Source organism: Oncorhynchus nerka, linkage group LG24, assembly GCF_034236695.1.
Source record: "Oncorhynchus nerka isolate Pitt River linkage group LG24, Oner_Uvic_2.0, whole genome shotgun sequence".
Taxonomy (NCBI): Eukaryota; Metazoa; Chordata; class Actinopteri; order Salmoniformes; family Salmonidae; genus Oncorhynchus; species Oncorhynchus nerka.
This window is the reverse complement of record NC_088419.1, coordinates 24,556,615-24,573,974: the sequence shown is the minus strand read 5'-3', so window position 1 is coordinate 24,573,974 and position 17,360 is coordinate 24,556,615. Positions and strand designations below refer to the sequence as shown.

General features: G+C 40.6%; 1 protein-coding gene across 7 annotated transcripts in view; it reads left to right on the top strand.

Annotated features, from left to right (window-relative positions):
• Positions 1-4,970, top strand: part of LOC115107711 (tumor protein D53 homolog) — a 31,818-nt gene extending 26,848 nt beyond the window's left edge. For 2 of the 7 annotated variants that reach the window (XM_029631268.2, XM_065008734.1), the window contains 4 exons: positions 750-764; positions 1,649-1,687; positions 3,275-3,335; positions 3,981-4,970. In XM_029631268.2, coding sequence (XP_029487128.1) covers positions 750-764; positions 1,649-1,687; positions 3,275-3,335; positions 3,981-4,112 — 247 coding nt within the window. In that variant the 3' untranslated portion in view covers positions 4,113-4,970. The remainder of the gene's footprint in view (positions 1-749; positions 765-1,648; positions 1,688-3,274; positions 3,336-3,980) is intronic. The other 5 variants (XM_029631269.2, XM_029631271.2, XM_029631270.2 and 2 more) reach the window with 5 other exon arrangements.
• Positions 4,971-17,360: the final 12,390 nt, after the last annotated feature.

The following is a 17,360-nucleotide window of genomic DNA, read 5'->3' as shown; positions in this document are numbered from 1 at the left end:
GTATTGGCGAGGTGTCAGTCTTTGTTTTGTTCTTTTAATATTGTTGTCATTATTGCATGATAATGACATGTAACAAAATACTTGGAATAGTGTATTTATCAACCAATTTTGTTTGAAATCATGTTTAACATTAATCTAGAGACGAATGGACATTCTTTCATGTATTCCAGCATGTTTGGCCTTGAGTTAATGTATCTCAGAAGGTATGCCCCCTAGTTTGTGTGTTTGTGTGTGCATGCAAATGAGTTCCTATGGATTTTTCGTGTGAATTATATATACAGTACAACACTATTTTCACTATGTTGCCCAGTGAAATGAAAAAGTGCCCTGGCCCACTTGCATTGGGTTTGAAATATGCTCAAAGTATTATTTAGCTAGGAGGTACCAGACAAAGCAAGGTATGTTGCCTGTGGTGATACTTGCTGCTGGCTTTACTCGGCACTACAGACTGCAGATTTCTATTTAAATAGTTGCAACCCAAACATTTGCATTCTATTTCATAATGTCGGCCTACAGTACAGCATAGAGTATGGCATTGCCATAGCTTGGATGATTGCTTGGTTAACTGTGTGTTTGAAGTGTGTGTGGACTGGATCTTTGTGTGGCTTTTCTTGAAAAGAAGATTAATTCAACTCTGCTGTATTTCTGAAATTAAGTCACAATGTACAGTATAAGTGGGGCACTTGATACTGTCATTCAAATGTCTTGAAATATGTTTGTTTTTTTCATCTCTTTCTACGCATCAAAAGATCAAATTCACTTGGGTAAGATATTGTGTTTGTGTTATCTCAGTAGTCTACTTGTGATTTGGAGTCTGATATTCTGTGTGTCTTTGCTATGACTGCACTGAAACTAGTCAAAATACCAACTAAGATGGTGGCCATTTACTTACTTAAATATGAGCGTAATTAGGATGATGACTACCAACTGAATGGGATCATTTCCAGGATTTGATTGAGACAATTCCGGTGCAGTCACATGATAGTGAATACGCCAGCTCCTCAGATCTGTAGCAAACTGAACACTAGGTATGCATGACTTAGTGTTGTTGACCATAGCATGTTTTATTTGAGGGTAGACCAATATGGTTACAGTTGAGTTTTAGTTTTATTTCTCTTTTGTACAATTACCATTACTAGTTCTCTAGAAGTTGTTAGTCACATAAATGTGTATAAGTCGTCACTTTAGATGATACTGCATGACTAAGTCGTCTAAGAACAATGTTGAATAGGGAACTACATGTAGTTCAACTAGTCATTTAACTACAAATGTTTTGCAGTAGGTTTGTGGTAGTTTAACTGAATTCAAATAGTGTTTTCAGTAGTAAACGTTTTTACCATGTAGCGGTGTAAGTAACTACTGGAACTACACTACTTTTTTGGCTAAAATCTGGGTGAAGTAGGCAATACTTGGCTTTCCCAACACTGTCTAAGAACATGTATCATATTACACTATAAGCTATTATATTCCTCTATAATACTTGAATCTAAAAACTGTATGTTTCTTTTGGGCAATCGGATGATGGGTAAATCTCTATTATAGAAAAGTTTCCATACTGACTAGTGTGTGCTCTGTGATTTCTGCTTTCTGTAAATCCATGTTAATGATTGAACTCCTCTCTTATCTGGGCCATGCTCTCTGGGGACAGCTGCTCTATCCGCCACTCAATGAGCATGCCCGCTATGAGGTAATTGTGTGTAGTGATAGGGTTAGTACTCCGTTAGATCCCCATCCTTAGCCACCCAGTCATTCTTGTTGTCTTAAGGCTGAATGTTTGGAAGCATTATTATGAGGGGAATTGGTATTATTTCAGAATTTACAGGTATAACGTAATCTAGGTCTATTTACTGCAGCAGTCATCAGGACAAGATAGCTAGAAATGTATTTATCTGACCTGTTTATTAAAAGATAAATGTGTGAAAATACAGCAATCATAGAAATCCTAACACTAGAAAAAGCAACCTTTCAATTACACTGAGCATACAGGTCTTCTTACAGTGTTGTGTTGATAGAGGACTGTAAGTGCAGGCAGCTTTAGTATAGAGAGGACTGTAAGTGCAGGCAGCTTTAGTATAGAGAGGACTGTAAGTACAGGCAGCTTTAGTATAGAGAGGACTGTAAGTACAGGCAGCTTTAGTATAGAGAGGACTAAGTACAGGCAGCTTTAGTATAGAGAGGACTGTAAGTGCAGGCAGCTTTAGTATAGAGAGGACTGTAAGTACAGGCAGCTTTAGTATAGAGAGGACTAAGTGCAGGCAGCTTTAGTAAAGAGAACTAAGTGCAGGCAGCTTTAGTATAGAGAGGACTGTAAGTACAGGCAGCTTTAGTATAGAGAGGACTAAGTGCAGGCAGCTTTAGTATAGAGAGGACTGTAAGTACAGGCAGCTTTAGTATAGAGAGGACTGTAAGTGCAGGCAGCTTTAGTATAGAGAGGACTGTAAGTGCAGGCAGCTTTAGTATAGAGAGGACTGTAAGTACAGGCAGCTTTAGTATAGAGAGGACTGTAAGTGCAGGCAGCTTTAGTATAGAGAGTACTGTAAGTACAGGCAGCTTTAGTATAGAGAGGACTAAGTGCAGGCAGCTTTAGTATAGAGAGGACTAAGTGCAGGCAGCTTTAGTATAGAGAGGACTGTAAGTGCAGGCAGCTTTAGTATAGAGAGGACTGTAAGTGCAGGCAGCTTTAGTATAGAGAGTACTGTAAGTACAGGCAGCTTTAGTATAGAGAGTACTGTAAGTACAGGCAGCTTTAGTATAGAGAGGACTAAGTGCAGGCAGCTTTAGTATAGAGAGGACTAAGTGCAGGCAGCTTTAGTATAGAGAGGACTGTAAGTACAGGCAGCTTTAGTATAGAGAGAACTAAGTGCAGGCAGCTTTAGTATAGAGAGGACTGTAAGTACAGGCAGCTTTAGTATAGAGAGGACTGTAAGTACAGGCAGCTTTAGTATAGAGAGGACTAAGTGCAGGCAGCTTTAGTATAGAGAGGACTAAGTGCAGGCAGCATTAGTATAGAGAGAACTAAGTGCAGGCAGCTTTAGTATAGAGAGGACTAAGTGCAGGCAGCTTTAGTATAGAGAGGACTGTAAGTACAGGCAGCTTTAGTATAGAGAGGACTGTAAGTACAGGCAGCTTTAGTTAAACTGTACACAACAGTAAAGGTACAGTATGGTGGCTGGCTTCAACCGTTGTGCAGTTCTGCTTCATGGTGACTCCGATACATGTTGTATAGTAAAATGATAGTATTGTGGAAAACTGATCTGACTAATCATCCCATTAGGAACTCGCCCAGTTTCAAGTCCTTTGAGGAGAAGGTTGAATGCACCGTTTCCAACATAAAGGTAATGTGAAACATTACACATGTTGCTGTCAGAGCAATGACTGAGAGCTATGAGAGTTATTTATTTACGTAATGTTGAAGTAAGTAAGTGCGGATTTGGACAATGGCCCATTTTAAAGGTAATTTTTCGATTTGAGATGTGCAGCGTTTTTTAAGAATGTGTCCCTTCCAATGCGGGAACATTGCCTTTAAAATGTGCATTGCGAACAAAGCACGATCGGATTGAATCCCGGCCTAAGTAAAGTCAACATTGTGTCTCAACAGTATTCGGGTCTTTCTTGTTGACTCCTTTCTTTCAAAGCTTCACTTCCTCTAGTTTAGGTATTCCATAGGGCGGCGCACAATTGGTCCAGGTTTGGCCGGTGTAGACCAGCATTGTAAATAAGAATTTGTTCTTAACTGACTTGCCTAATTAAATAAACGTTTTTTAATTTTTTAAATCCAGTCTATTTTTACAGCTCAACTAATTGAAGTTAAACACTACTCTCTGGAGAACAATCGCTCCACTTTGAATGTGAGCATTTAGAGCCAAATGTTGTCATCAGCAGGGTTGTTAGAACACCAAAGAAATGTCACAGATTCTTATTGGTTTTAACATTGTTGTTTGCTCTTGTGTGTGTGTGCCTCTGCATTTTTGTTTTTGGAGCAGACCAAGGTGGGAAGCCAAGGGGGTGGAGGGAGTTTTGAGGAGGTGTTGTCTTCAGCCGCACACGCCAGTGCCCAAGAAACCCCCAGCAACAACATCTCCGAGAGCAGTGATCATGAGAGGACCTGCTAGACCAGTCTGAACCACTCAACTACCTCCCCAGACCAGGATTAGCACTCTACTGCCACTCACTGGCCCAGAGGCCACATTACCTGATGTGGAGTGCATGACATAGGCCTATCTAACCAAAGCCCCATCAGTACCAACACAAATGTATCTTATCTACCTGCTACTTAGCTTTATATGCGTTTCCATACAACATCAAAAAGAAAGATTGTGATACTGTAAAGTACTCCTGTCCTTTATTTCCTATGATTCCAACTATTCGCTTTTTGTATTAAAATGAATGTCGCGTTTATATCAAATGTATTTGAAAAACAAAAAATAGTGACACATTTCTTCCCAATACTAAAATGACTGACTTTTTAAAAATGTTATTATCATTAGGGCTCTATTCAATCCATATTGTGGAAGTTTTAAAGGCAATGTTCCTGCATTCACGGTAAATGCTGCATATGTTAGCTCAATCGGAAATGTACCTTTTCTATTTTGCAATCTGTACGGCTTCAGCAATACACATTGAATAGAGCCCCTACTTCCAAGAGTGGACAGTCATATAACACTGTTGGGGGGAGGGAGTTGTATTTGATACTTGAAATTGCATGTGCTGGGTTTGTAGGCCAATACTGTTCATGGGGACCAAGATAAGGCCTTGTGCTGGAATCTACTGAATACACTGTCACACCTTTCGAATCCTATTAATCTCTCCTTTATTCCAACTGTGCACCGTTTGCACATGAGCCTTGATCGGGGACAGAATGACCATCCAGTGTATGTATATGATACACAATTTATGCTTATTATAGATCACATCTGTCAAGCAGTGTAGATGCTTTGACAACCCTGTGGGATTAAACGTTTATTTTTAAATGTGTTTATTTCTGGTTATTACTGCTAATCTACAATAATGAACCATACAGCTGTTTTTTCTCTCTATTTACATAATTAGCACATTATCTCCTTGTTCAAATTGTTTTTAACATAACTGTGACGTTTATCAGACATTCAGGTGATAGATGTTTTCATACATTTACCGATTTTAGGCCTAGATTCAATCAGTGTTACCCTGCGATAGCTGACACCCGCATAGACTGATGTTTTGGTGGTGTCACAAAGCCAAATCTGTCCCACTCGCGTTTGAATTGTAGAATTAGAAAGTGTAGGCTATATAGAAATACAAAATAGAGGACTTTTATCAACCTAATTGAGATGTACTGTAGATAACATCTCACATTCCAGTGTTTGAATTTGTAAACAAGGCTGCATGGGTTCTCTCTTAAAGCGACGCCATGCATGGCCACTGTAGGTATAATGCCAGGAGTCGCCTGTGGATTTGACCGCTCTAACACAGTTCCACATCAAACACTGCCGAAAAAACTGCTATGTGAATATACTGTGTTTACTGCAGTATCATTATTAAATATTTTTTTGCAAACCAACCTAAAGGTCCAGTGTCTTAAAACATGGTATTACATTGAAATATATACTATATGTTAAATGATGTGGTACTACTCGAATAAAACACTCAAGCACACATACATTGTATTAAAACAGCCCAAACACATTTTTAAATGTGCTGTAATTGACAAACAGCTTCCCATTCCCACGTCACGTGAATCATACAGGTGAAATATGTGCACATTCAGAAACGTTCATTTTTTAAAAATGACTCAAAATCTTTCCCAACTTCTATGTAGAATAAAATAAGCACTTTAGGAGTAAAACAGGGCGCACGTTTTGTTTTCAACGATAGCCCAGCTTTTGCTTCATTATTCCACAACTCCCGAACCAGAAATCCTGCATTTTCCTGTGAGGAACAGTGGCTACAACAACATTATGGACACATGCTGAGTGTAGCATCATTCAGTGAAAATGTTGAAGTCACAAGGAGGAGCCTGTTCTTGGTCTCTGATCTAGACAACCCATCACCTCCAGCTTCCACGTGGCCAGCTCTCTTCGTTCAGACTCTTCATAAACCGGACAATCTCCGGGTGGTGGAATCAGCCCGTGGAGGGATAGAGTGAAATAAACAAACATTTTACACCACCTTAACATAGTCCATAGAACCGATTATCAGCCCTCATTACCAAGTTAAAGTAGAAATAGTACCTACCTTGTCTGAAATCAAAGAATTATTGTAGCCTGCCTGGTTTCTCCTCCAGCACCTTGTACTCATGGGCCGGCAGAATCCTCTCTAGCAGGTCAAACTCTCACAAGTTTAGCCTCAGCGCTCGACTGGCTCTCGTACTCCTGGGGACACAGTGGGAGGAGTGTGAGCCGTGATTCAATTAAGCTGGAGCTTATTTAAAAAAAAATAATAATAAACTTTCAGTTGACCAATGCGTTTAATACATTTAAACATGTTTTTAAATGCCTCTGAGTTTATGTGGGCAGACATTGGTGTTTAGGCGAACTGGTAGTAAATAAAAGCCTGGCCAGAAATGTGTGTAACGATCAAATAGAGCCAATAGATGGCAGCATAAACAAGGCAATGCACAAACCATAAGCTCAGCACTGTCAGAACAGTTGTTTTAGGCCTACTACTCTTCGGCTGTGTTTAGACAGCCAGCTCAAATCTGTGTTTTTTTTTCTTCACAAATTGGTATTTTGAATAATCAGATCAGTTCTGGAAAATATTTGATGTTATTGCCCGAAAATACCAATTAGTGGAAGAATGCAGCCAACTAGTTGACAATGTATGTACAGATTGTTTCTTTGAAATTGTATTTCAATTCTAACACATAAAATATATAATAACATGTTTTTTTTTAATGAGCAATATAATTTTTATGAGCAATAGAATGCCGCCCAAAATGATACACATTACAATTGGACTCCCTTTGAAGCTGTCTGGTAAATTAAGTTTGGCCTAATGCCCAGGAAATTAGTCTCCTAATCATTATACCAGGAATCTCTCTCATATTCGAAAAATGCCTTTAACTTGGCATTATGACGTCCGACCTATTCACTGATTGTGTGTTCCTAATCTCCAAATATTTACAAAGTGAGTATTTAGAACCCTTTCTCATTCTGTTGCTGTTAAATCTGTTTCCTCTGTGTCTTTAGAAGTAGTGGCCTTGGCACGTCTGACAAGGCATACAATGTGTCTGTTACAGGAACATTAGGATTCCACTCACATTACATCACTGACATCTTACTCCAAATCTAATCTCAGTTAACCCAACTCAAGTCTGGCGTAATTGTTCAGATTTATGTTTACGTAGTCTGTCCACGAGAGATGACTCTAAAACCAAACATCAACACATTACATGTCAAAGAGCTTATAAACCCTCCTGTTGTATTCGTTTCATGTTAATTAATTCTCTTCCCGGTCCAAAATGACCGACCCATTATAACTGATTACAAATCCATAATAATACATATATTATCACCTAAGGTTGTGTTAGATCTTTTAATCAACTTGTGTTCTTGTGAACATTACACATTTTGAACATCTATTTGCTATTTATGGCCTGTGGGCCTCATTGACCTGAATTCATACAACTCGTTTTTGAGTAACAAAAAGCATAATGTATGGATTATTTTGACTATAACAAATACTCAGATGAAACATATTGTGCTATTTATCACAGAGTACTTTCTCCTCTAATGCATATTCACAGTCAGTTTCCTGGCCTCTATCCTCCTCACCAGTGTCATGATCAAAGATATGATCAAGAGCCTCACAGATAGTATATCTTTTGGTCATCCTGCTCCCACAGAACGAATTGTGAGCAAGGCCTCAAAAAAGCTTTACATACCAGAGCTGCGAGAAAAGTTCTATATATTATTGAAACAATGTTGCGATTGTTTGTGAGAATGTCAACAGGTGTGTGTGTGTGTGTGTGTGTGTGTGTGTGTGTGTGTGTGTGTGTGTGTGTGTGTGTGTGTGTGTGTGTGTGTGTGTGTGTGTGTGTGTGTGTGTGTGTGTGTGTGTGTGTGTGTGTGTGTGTGTGTGTGTGTGTGTGTGTGTGTGTGTTCAAACACACATGCATGTGGGGGTCTGGGAGAGGAAGTGTGTCTATCTGATGAATGGGCATGTACCTGAACTCAATTTTATACACTAATTGTAGTCTCACCCATTTATTTCTAATGACCGGTCATTATTTCTAATGACCGGGAACACCACAGGTGTACAAGAGTTAAATAAAACACTTAACATTTTATGAAAATCATCAACATTTATTTTGTGTGTTCAGATCCCCTGTGTGGACAAAGTCATGGAACCATATGACAATCAGATTCAATTAACTATATTTTTCAGAGATAAAACTTGTAAATCGGTCCAATTTGACAAGAACACAGCAGGAGGGTTAAGAGAGATAGGGGGTGAGGTAGCTGAGATATCTGGTGAAATATTGTGACTTTTGCAGTGGAGTGTATTGATTGATGTTTCCCAAAACAATGTACCAAAAAAAATCTAATAATTGATCTTTCGTCTATCTGTGTTTCATCATTTTTCTTCAATTCCCTAGAGGCTGAGTGTATCTCACCGGAGAAAGCATCAGAGCGAGCGAAACAGCGCCCATCTGTCTCAGTATGGGCAGGCCATCTATCTGATGCTGTCTGGTCAAAAAAAAGCATTGAATGCAAGGGAAGCCATCGAGCATTTGGCTTCCCTTTATCATTTTTTAAAGTTAAATAATAGCCAATCAGTGTTGAGTGAGTTCAACTGTGAATGGTCCTGGCACACCAAAAAAGACGGTTTGGATATGGCATCACACCAATCACAAGCCAAACGTTATTTACAGATTTTTTTTTTTTGTTGCATCTCGTTGTGTCGTCGTCCTCCAGTGGCTAGCTAACTAGCTAAAATGTTTTAGTTCCTAAGCTAGCCATGGATGGAGCTAGGGACTTGGCCTTGTGGTATTACTTAATTCTCCGCACTGGCCAATGATTATAAAGACGATTCTGATCTAACCATAAATTCATACATTGTGCCCGCGGCCTGAGAGGATGGAAGTTCAATATGTAGCTAGATGTAGTAGGCTAATGTTAACTAGCTGGCCTGCTGCATTGTTTCCAATGAAAGGAAAGGATAGCGAGCAAGCGTTTTAGCCAGGTAGACTAAGACGACAAAACACGAAAAGCGTGTACTGTATGATAGAGTCATGAAAGAAAGGAGGATGGCATTGGTGTTTCTGGGTGATTCAACATGTTTTTTTTTTTCTACTTTCCACACACACACGCACACACACACACACACACACACACACACACACACACACACACACACACACACACACACACACACAATCAGTACAATGGACAGCAATATCATATTTAGCTTATGTTGATTGCACTAAATAGTTCTCGGTGATTTGATGATGTTGAAATATTGAAGTTGAAATGGTGCTGGAATAGTGGAGGCAACTCCTGTGTTCTTTGCGACTTGCGGTAACTCTCTGTGGTTCTAAATCAATAGTTGTTTAGTATTCTGTAAATATCGAGAACATTATCTGGCTTGACCATGCTGAAGCCATGTAACTGTTTGTTACATGCAATATGTTTTGTGGACCTCAGTCTTATGATGAAACAAAGGTGTGGTTGAATTTATTCTGCCACTGTGTCGGCTTATTGTCTCAGCCTTATACCTATATATCACGGTCACAAGGCATATGAACAAACAGGTTATAAAGCAAATAATGCAATTATCACAACACATAGGTTGTAATATGGCATTTCTTTTTCTTGGATTGGCTTCCCCGGGGATTTTACCCACACACCGCTACTGGACTTTTGTGTTCTAAATTGTTGCTAAATTTTCCACCCATGATACTTGGAAATAGAATATCCTCCAACATGTTTATTTCTAGAAATAGGCCTATCCCCAACTGAGTTGTGTCGTCTTTGTCTCTCGGTGTCTTTACACCCAAGCAGCTATGAGCCCATATTTCGTCATGATGATGGCAAAGGATATGGGTCTCTTCCTCCCTCTTGGGTTGTAATGCTATACCCAGGGTCTGTGTCCTGTCAGGGAGACAGGGACAGTCTCGTTGGAGGATGTCAGCCTCATCCACCTGTGCCACCACACTTCCTGCCTACACTGTTTCCTCCAGACAGACACTCTATTTAGGGGCATGGTAGGCAAAAATACCCAGCCTGGAAGAGCTCTCTCTGGGGCACGACTTGGGGGTTAAATGGGTTTAATGGATGATATGACCGACCAAAGTGCGCTTTGATATGGATTGTAGAGCATTAGTAATTGAAGTATCAGTAAACTCTGTAGTGTTGTGGTACTGTATGGTAATGTCTTTGTTTGAAATGATAGACTATAGTCAGCTTATACTATATCTGTAATTTTTCCCAACTTTGGAATGGGTTGGTGAGCCTGAGAAATAATGCTTGAATAGTTTCCATCGTCATTAGCCCCTAAGTAGACTATTATTATTCACCTTTCTGAGTCACGACTATTGGCTTTCTAAACTGCTGACAGAGTGACATGTTTTCTTTCTGAGTATGGTTTCATCTTCAAGATGGAACAAGTTCCCAGTTCAGACAAAACCCTGCCCTTTGACATCATTCAAACATCGCCTGCATTCCTGTTAGTCAAGATGCCGTTCATCTGCCTGAAGTTCTGCTAAGAATCTCATATCAAATCAATGGGTGGATGTTTCCAATTGACCCCAGGGCAATGTGACGACTGTCAGACAACAACATCCACGCTGTTCAGGTTGTCAAAACAATGATAGCTGCTGCTCTCCTCCCTCTATTTACAGTTCCTTCCTCCCATCCATCCTCTGCTCTGTGGGGTAGAAAATAGACCCAGCCAGTTGACCGACCAGAGGGACAGCTAGGATAGCTAGCTGGTGACTGCTCATCTCTCAGGGGCTGATTACGACCTGAGTCGAGCAAGCGTAAATGGAATATCATTCTGTTTTTAGGCCCTATTCTCACTAAGTGTATTCTGACCTTGAATGTAAGCATGAGAATAGCCTGCTATTCGTTGGGGGTGGAGATCAAAGAGATTAAGGTGTGACAGAGGTGTTCGACAGATATGCCGTATTCTGACCTTGACTTAATTCCGTAATAATTCCACCAACTTTACACACGATGAAACGATAAATAAATCTACTTTCTTTTTTCTATAGAAATATCACCATTCTCCATGCACTGTAATTTACAAATTGATAAGAGCTATTGATAAGAGCTAGGTAAATGAGTAAGCTGTTTGGAAAAGGGGATTCTAAATATAAATTACAATTGTTTTAGATCTATTTTACCGTATAATCGCTGGAGAAAATGTGAAACCAGTCATATGGCAGCAAAGTGAAGCATATAAACATAAGCTTTTCCACATGGCAGTTTATGAAATGCCAGCCTTATAACCTGGGATTAAGTTTGGAGACCCAAGCTATAGGCTTCTGTAGCCATGCACAAATGACAGTATAGCGCCACACTTACTGAGTTGATTCATGATTTCTCGAATCTTTTAATTATATGCCCAGACGTTTCATAGTGTTTTTTACACTTTGTATTGTTTTAAATATTTGCCACTATCAGTAGCCACCCATATACATTTATAACTGCCATTGATGGTAATGATGTGTTAACTTCCTTACATTTTGCATCATTACATTACATGGTAGGTCTTTCCTCTGTCATGTTTGTGTGTGTGTAACGATTGTCGTTGGGAGAAGAGGACCAAAGTGCAGCGTGGTACAAATCCATAATACTTTTAATCCAGAATGAATACACAAACAAAACCAACAAACACATAACCAAACAGTTCTGACAGGTGCAACAAACACTAACCAGAAAATAACTACCCACACCTCATAGTGGGAAAACAGGCTACCTAAGTATGGTTCTCAATCAGAGACAACAATCGACAGCTGCCTCTGATTGGGACCATACCAGGCCAAACACAGAAATACAAAACCTAGAACAAAAACATAGAATGCCCACCCCAACTCACGCCCTGACCAAACTAAAACAGAGACATAAAAAGGGAACTACGGTCAGGACGTGACAGTGTGGTTGTTCCTGATGATCGCTAGCAATAGTGGATCATATTAGGCTAATGTATTACAAGTTGTGCAATAATTTGGGACATGGAGTCTATTCGAATCATTATGGAACACAGACCATACATAGCAGTTTAAACCTGGAGGCTGGCTCACGGTTCACAATGACTGGACCGTTGGAACTGTGATGACATGATTAGTGAGGATTATTAGGGTAGATTTATAGGGCTACTCTTCAACCCTTATTTTACACTTTTCTCACCTTCCAATATTTGATGGATTGAACAATTTAATATAGCAACTTTCAGGATGAATCAAACCAATGTATTTTTGATTCACCAATATATTTAGCGGGTAAAGGTGCTCCAAACCTGTTGTTTTATTATTCATAGATATTATAGAATTTTTTTATTGACCAATTGATGCTGAAAAGGAGATGAATATGCATGTATTTACATGCCTTTCTTTCATTAAGACCTAATATTCTGAAACATTTTCTCCATATATTGTAATCTTTCAAGAAAATTCAAATTAAATGTACACCAAATTTAAAGGGATGGCTTTAAGAAATGTACTGAAAACCCTATTGAATGAAAACTCCATGAGAAAATCTTTTGGCCAGTAAGTGGGAGGCGTTTCAGCGGTTGAATTATATTTATTCAGCCTGCACAAGGGAACCACGCTTGCAAAGCCCATTACGCACATACATAATGTAAGTCTGAATACCAACTACTGAGAAAAAAAATCAATTTAAACTGTATTTGTCACATGCGCTGAATACAACAAGTCTAGCCTTTGCGGTGAAATGCTTACTTTCAGAAGTGCGTACGAAAGGCGTGCGTAGGTAAGGCGTACATTTCCTAAATCTGAATCGCTCCCATCCTCCATTTTTATGTTTTGCAGTTTATTTTTTTTAAGAGATCCTCCTAACCTTTGACTCCTCAGTTTGAGTCTAGTCGCTCTAAAATTAGGGCCTGGCACTAAAAATGGCCTGGGAAATCTTTAGGGGGATTTTGCAGCTATCCGGCCATCCTGAAAATCCTCTCGGCAAGAGTGGTGGTGATTGTGAGGCTGGCTGAACGTGGGGACACAGCAAAGAAGTTTCTCATGAGAATGCCGTACCGCCTTGCGTTGGGCTTGCGGGGGATGTTTACGGAGAGCGCCGGCGCAGGGTCTTCCGAGCGAGCATCACTCAGACGTCCATGTTGAAGACCACAGAGGTCTTGCTCTCTGCACCAGACTGTTATTGTAACTCCCATGACCTCCTCCCTGGCTGGCTACTCTGCTATATATCACTGCCTAGTGTTTTAGCGACTGTTGTTGAGTGACGTTATAAAGACTAAGAGCGGGCCCCTACACTGAGGGAAAAGGCACAATTAGTAGCACACTTCAGAGTTTCACATATGTGATTTAGCTTGTGATTGTAGCATTTTATTCATTTTGTTTAGTGGTGAATTTCATTAACAACTGGAAAAACTTATATTTTACATTTTAGTTCATAATTATTATTTTTTAATTCTCAAATCCTAAAGGTGATATAAGAAGGTTGATTAAACCAGAAAATGTCAGAAATGCCGTTTGTGTCTGGTCTTGGTCTATTGATGTGATATTTAGAATGTTAGACATACTTAGACATGCCTGACTAACAGGCTATAGACAAGACTTCTGGCCAGAATGGTCTCAAGAAGAAGTAAATAAAGTAGTGCACATCCTTTTTGCCTGGGTTTCCTCGGCAACAGGTAATAGATCCCAGGCCCTGGAATCCCTCAGCTGCTCTCTCTGGGTGTTGCCAGAGCGCAGCTTCCTTCCAGTCAGCGACCAGCAACAACAACGCTGCTGTGGAAAACCATGGTGGCAAACAAATAGCATCACTTGCGCTGCCTTGTGCAGAGTCTGTCAGACAGAGGAGGGCTATGTCCCTGCAGGCCTTGTGAATGGGGAGAGGTTAGGGCCAGGGCCGGTGGAACATGAGCCCCAGCAACACTGCTCACTGCACCAAAAAAGAGCAGAGCACTACCTTGAAGTGAGCGACCTCACCCCGGTCATAAACATGGTTTACAGGGGAAGACGGGAAAATCTGTGTTTTTCTGGGATAGGAGAAGAGGAGAACAGGACTGACTGGGGCCTCAATCACAATTCTGTTTTCTTCTATTCTCTGTGGAGTGGGAAGAAAGGGATATTGTAATTCATGACTACTCACCTAGGACTAAGAGACTTTGAGAGGCCATGTACACGTCGTCAGGGCATTAACTCTACAAGGTGTCTAAAGCGTTCCACGGGGATGCTGGCCCATGTTGACTCCAAGACCTCCCACAGTTGTGTCAAGTTGGAGGGATGTCCTTTCGGATGGTGACCATTCTTGATTGGAAACTGTTGAGCGTGAAAAACCAATCAGCATTACCACCTTTTATATCCCGTTCAAATGCACTTCAATCTTTTGTCTTGTCCATTTACCCTCTGAATGGCACCCACACAATCCATGTCTCAATTGTCTCAAGGCTTAAAAATACTGCTTTAACCTGTCTCCTCCCCTTCATCTACACTGATTGAAGAGGATTTAACAAGTAACATCAATAAGGGATCATAGCTTTCACCTGCATTCACCTGGTCAGTCTATGTCATGGAAAGAGCAGGTGTTCTTAGTGTATGTTAGGCTCATTCAGGAGGACCAAAGCACAGCTTAGCTCACCTACGAAAAGAGGAGGTGGAACTTGCCATATCCATAACATTTATAATTTATCCATTTGAATACACTGGTTTATCATCAACAAGTTATGATAACAGATATGTATATCTTTTTTAACCCTGTATTTTCCAAGAGTGATCTATAATCACTCATTTTGAAAATGAAAATCAGTTGTTTCTATGGAGAATAGTCTTTTTCCTCAGGCGTGGTTAGGGCTTTTTGTTCACTGTTAGTTGAATGGGGAGAGTGATTTTTTTTCTTCAGATTTATTGGCAGTGTGACAAGACATTTAACCCTGCGTTTGGCATTACGAGGGAGCCCTTTCAGCTGCTCTATGGGGTGCGATGATTCCCAGTGTGCTGTGCCTGTGCCACTATATACCTCAGAGGGAGCAACGCCACAGCCCAACACCATCACACCAATGGGCTTCAGAACAGAAGAACTAAACAGATTGAACAAGATTTTAAGCACCTACAAATTCGTAACATTTTTTACGAATTGGATTTCATAACATATCATGCAAAGTTCTGGGGGAAATGGTGGGGGACATAACATAAAATACAAAATAGATGAAATTGTACACAATTGTGCACAATTTTCAGGGACCCATTTTGGCTTGTAAGTGATACTTTCAAAACTTCTGGCTGGATTTATACAAAACCTTTTTACCATCACTTTAACAGAGTCTGTTTGTGGCATTCTAGTACACTGTGATGGATGCTCGTGTTTACAGCCATTTCAAAATGACTGTCACTTTGTGTTGTTGATGTGTTAAATTTAAACTTTCTGATTCTGATTTCCAATATTCTCATGTTTTTCTAAGCATATCCAGTCCTCTTGAATTTCAGAGGATGTATCAATTTTGAATTGATGCTAAATTTAAATTCAGTTGATGTTGTGTACTGTATAAAACCTTCCACCTAAATGTTGATGTACAACTCTGAGGGCCAACAAAAAACCCACAAAGGGAATAAACTAGGGAGTCAGCTCCCAGTGGGCTGTCAGTAACTGTAACTCTACCTCTGTTGGCCGTGGGTGACCCACTTCTCAGCCCTGCGTCTCAGATAAAGGGAGAGAGAGGGAGCTAAGCAGAGTGTCGCGCCAGGAGACTTGCCTCCCAGTGTCTGCTCCCACGGCTCCAGCCCCACCAGATCACCCTGTTCCCAGCACAGTGCCAGCCCCCTGGGTCGCTGAGAGAGAGCTCTCGCCAACCCTCGCCACCCTGCCTCCTCCCAGGCTGCACACACAGAGTGCCACTGTCTGCCATATGTACCCAGAGCCTGCCTGGCTGGTTGGCTGACTGGCTACTGCCACTGGCCACGTTGCGTAACAGGCGATCTGCTTGTACTGTTTTCTCTTGCACTTTTTGGCATGTTGACAGGGCCACAGTCATGTTTTCCCAAAAGAACAAGGCTGGTTGGGTAACATTCGAGCAGGGGGGACAAAGTGCGGGGATTTTGGGTGCTAGAGCTGGGCTAGACTGTCAGTCAGTCAGAGTAGCCTGGGAAAGGGAGCTGGAAGTCAGGGTGGGTGAAATCCCAGGTCATGACGATTTAGCCTGGGAGCATGTGATGATGCGAGCCCAAAGAGCCGCTGCTGCCGGTGATGTCAACCTTTGAATCAGACGACGTCTGAAATCTCCTTCTCACGTTTGAACAGCAGCCTCCGATAACGAAGTGTGGAACATCACCCGAGCCCCCTGTGCAGACAAACTGAATGGGTATTCAGGGGGTATTAAAGGGTCGCAGGAACACCTTTCATCTTTTTAAACTGTTGTTGGGTTCCATCTGTCACCATCAAAAGGAGCTCCTGCCGTGAGCCAAAATCCACAACAACTAGCGTTACCATTTCAGGATCACTGCTCAGGAGTTATGGCAGAGGGAGTCATAACATGTCCACCATAAACAGGATTAAAGATCACAAGTCATGGGCTTGTTATTTTATGACCGTGTTAAATATAGAGGGGTCTGGAAATATTGGACCCCCTTGATAAAGATGAACAAAAAAGACTGTATAAAATAAATAATATTTATACTGAGCTATATTGTATGCAAAAAATATATAATTATATATCTATACAGTTTATACAGTGCTAAGCATTCAGACCCCTTGACTTTTCCCACAATTTGTTAAGTTACAGCCTTATTCCAAAATGAATTAAACTTTTTTTCTCTCACTTTTTCCCCTTATCAATCTGCACATAATAATGAAGCGAAAACAGGTTTTTACAAATTTTGGCAAATGGTTATTTAAAAATAAAAATAGAAATATCTTATATAAGTATTCAGACCCTTTGGTATGAGACTCGAAATTGAGCTCAAGTGCATCCTGTTTCCATTGATCATCCTTGAGATGTTTCTACAACTTGATTGGAGTCCACCTGTGGTAAATTCAATTGATTATATATAAGGTCCCACAGTTGACAGTGCATGTCAGAGCAAAAATCACGAAATTAGGTCGAAGTCCCTGAGCAATTGGGGGAGAAGGACCGTGATCAGGGAGGTGACCAAGAACCCAATGGTCACTCTGTGAGAGCTCTAGGGTTCTCCTGTAAAGATGGGAGAACCTTTCAGAAGGAAAGCACTGAACCAATCAGCGCTCAACCAA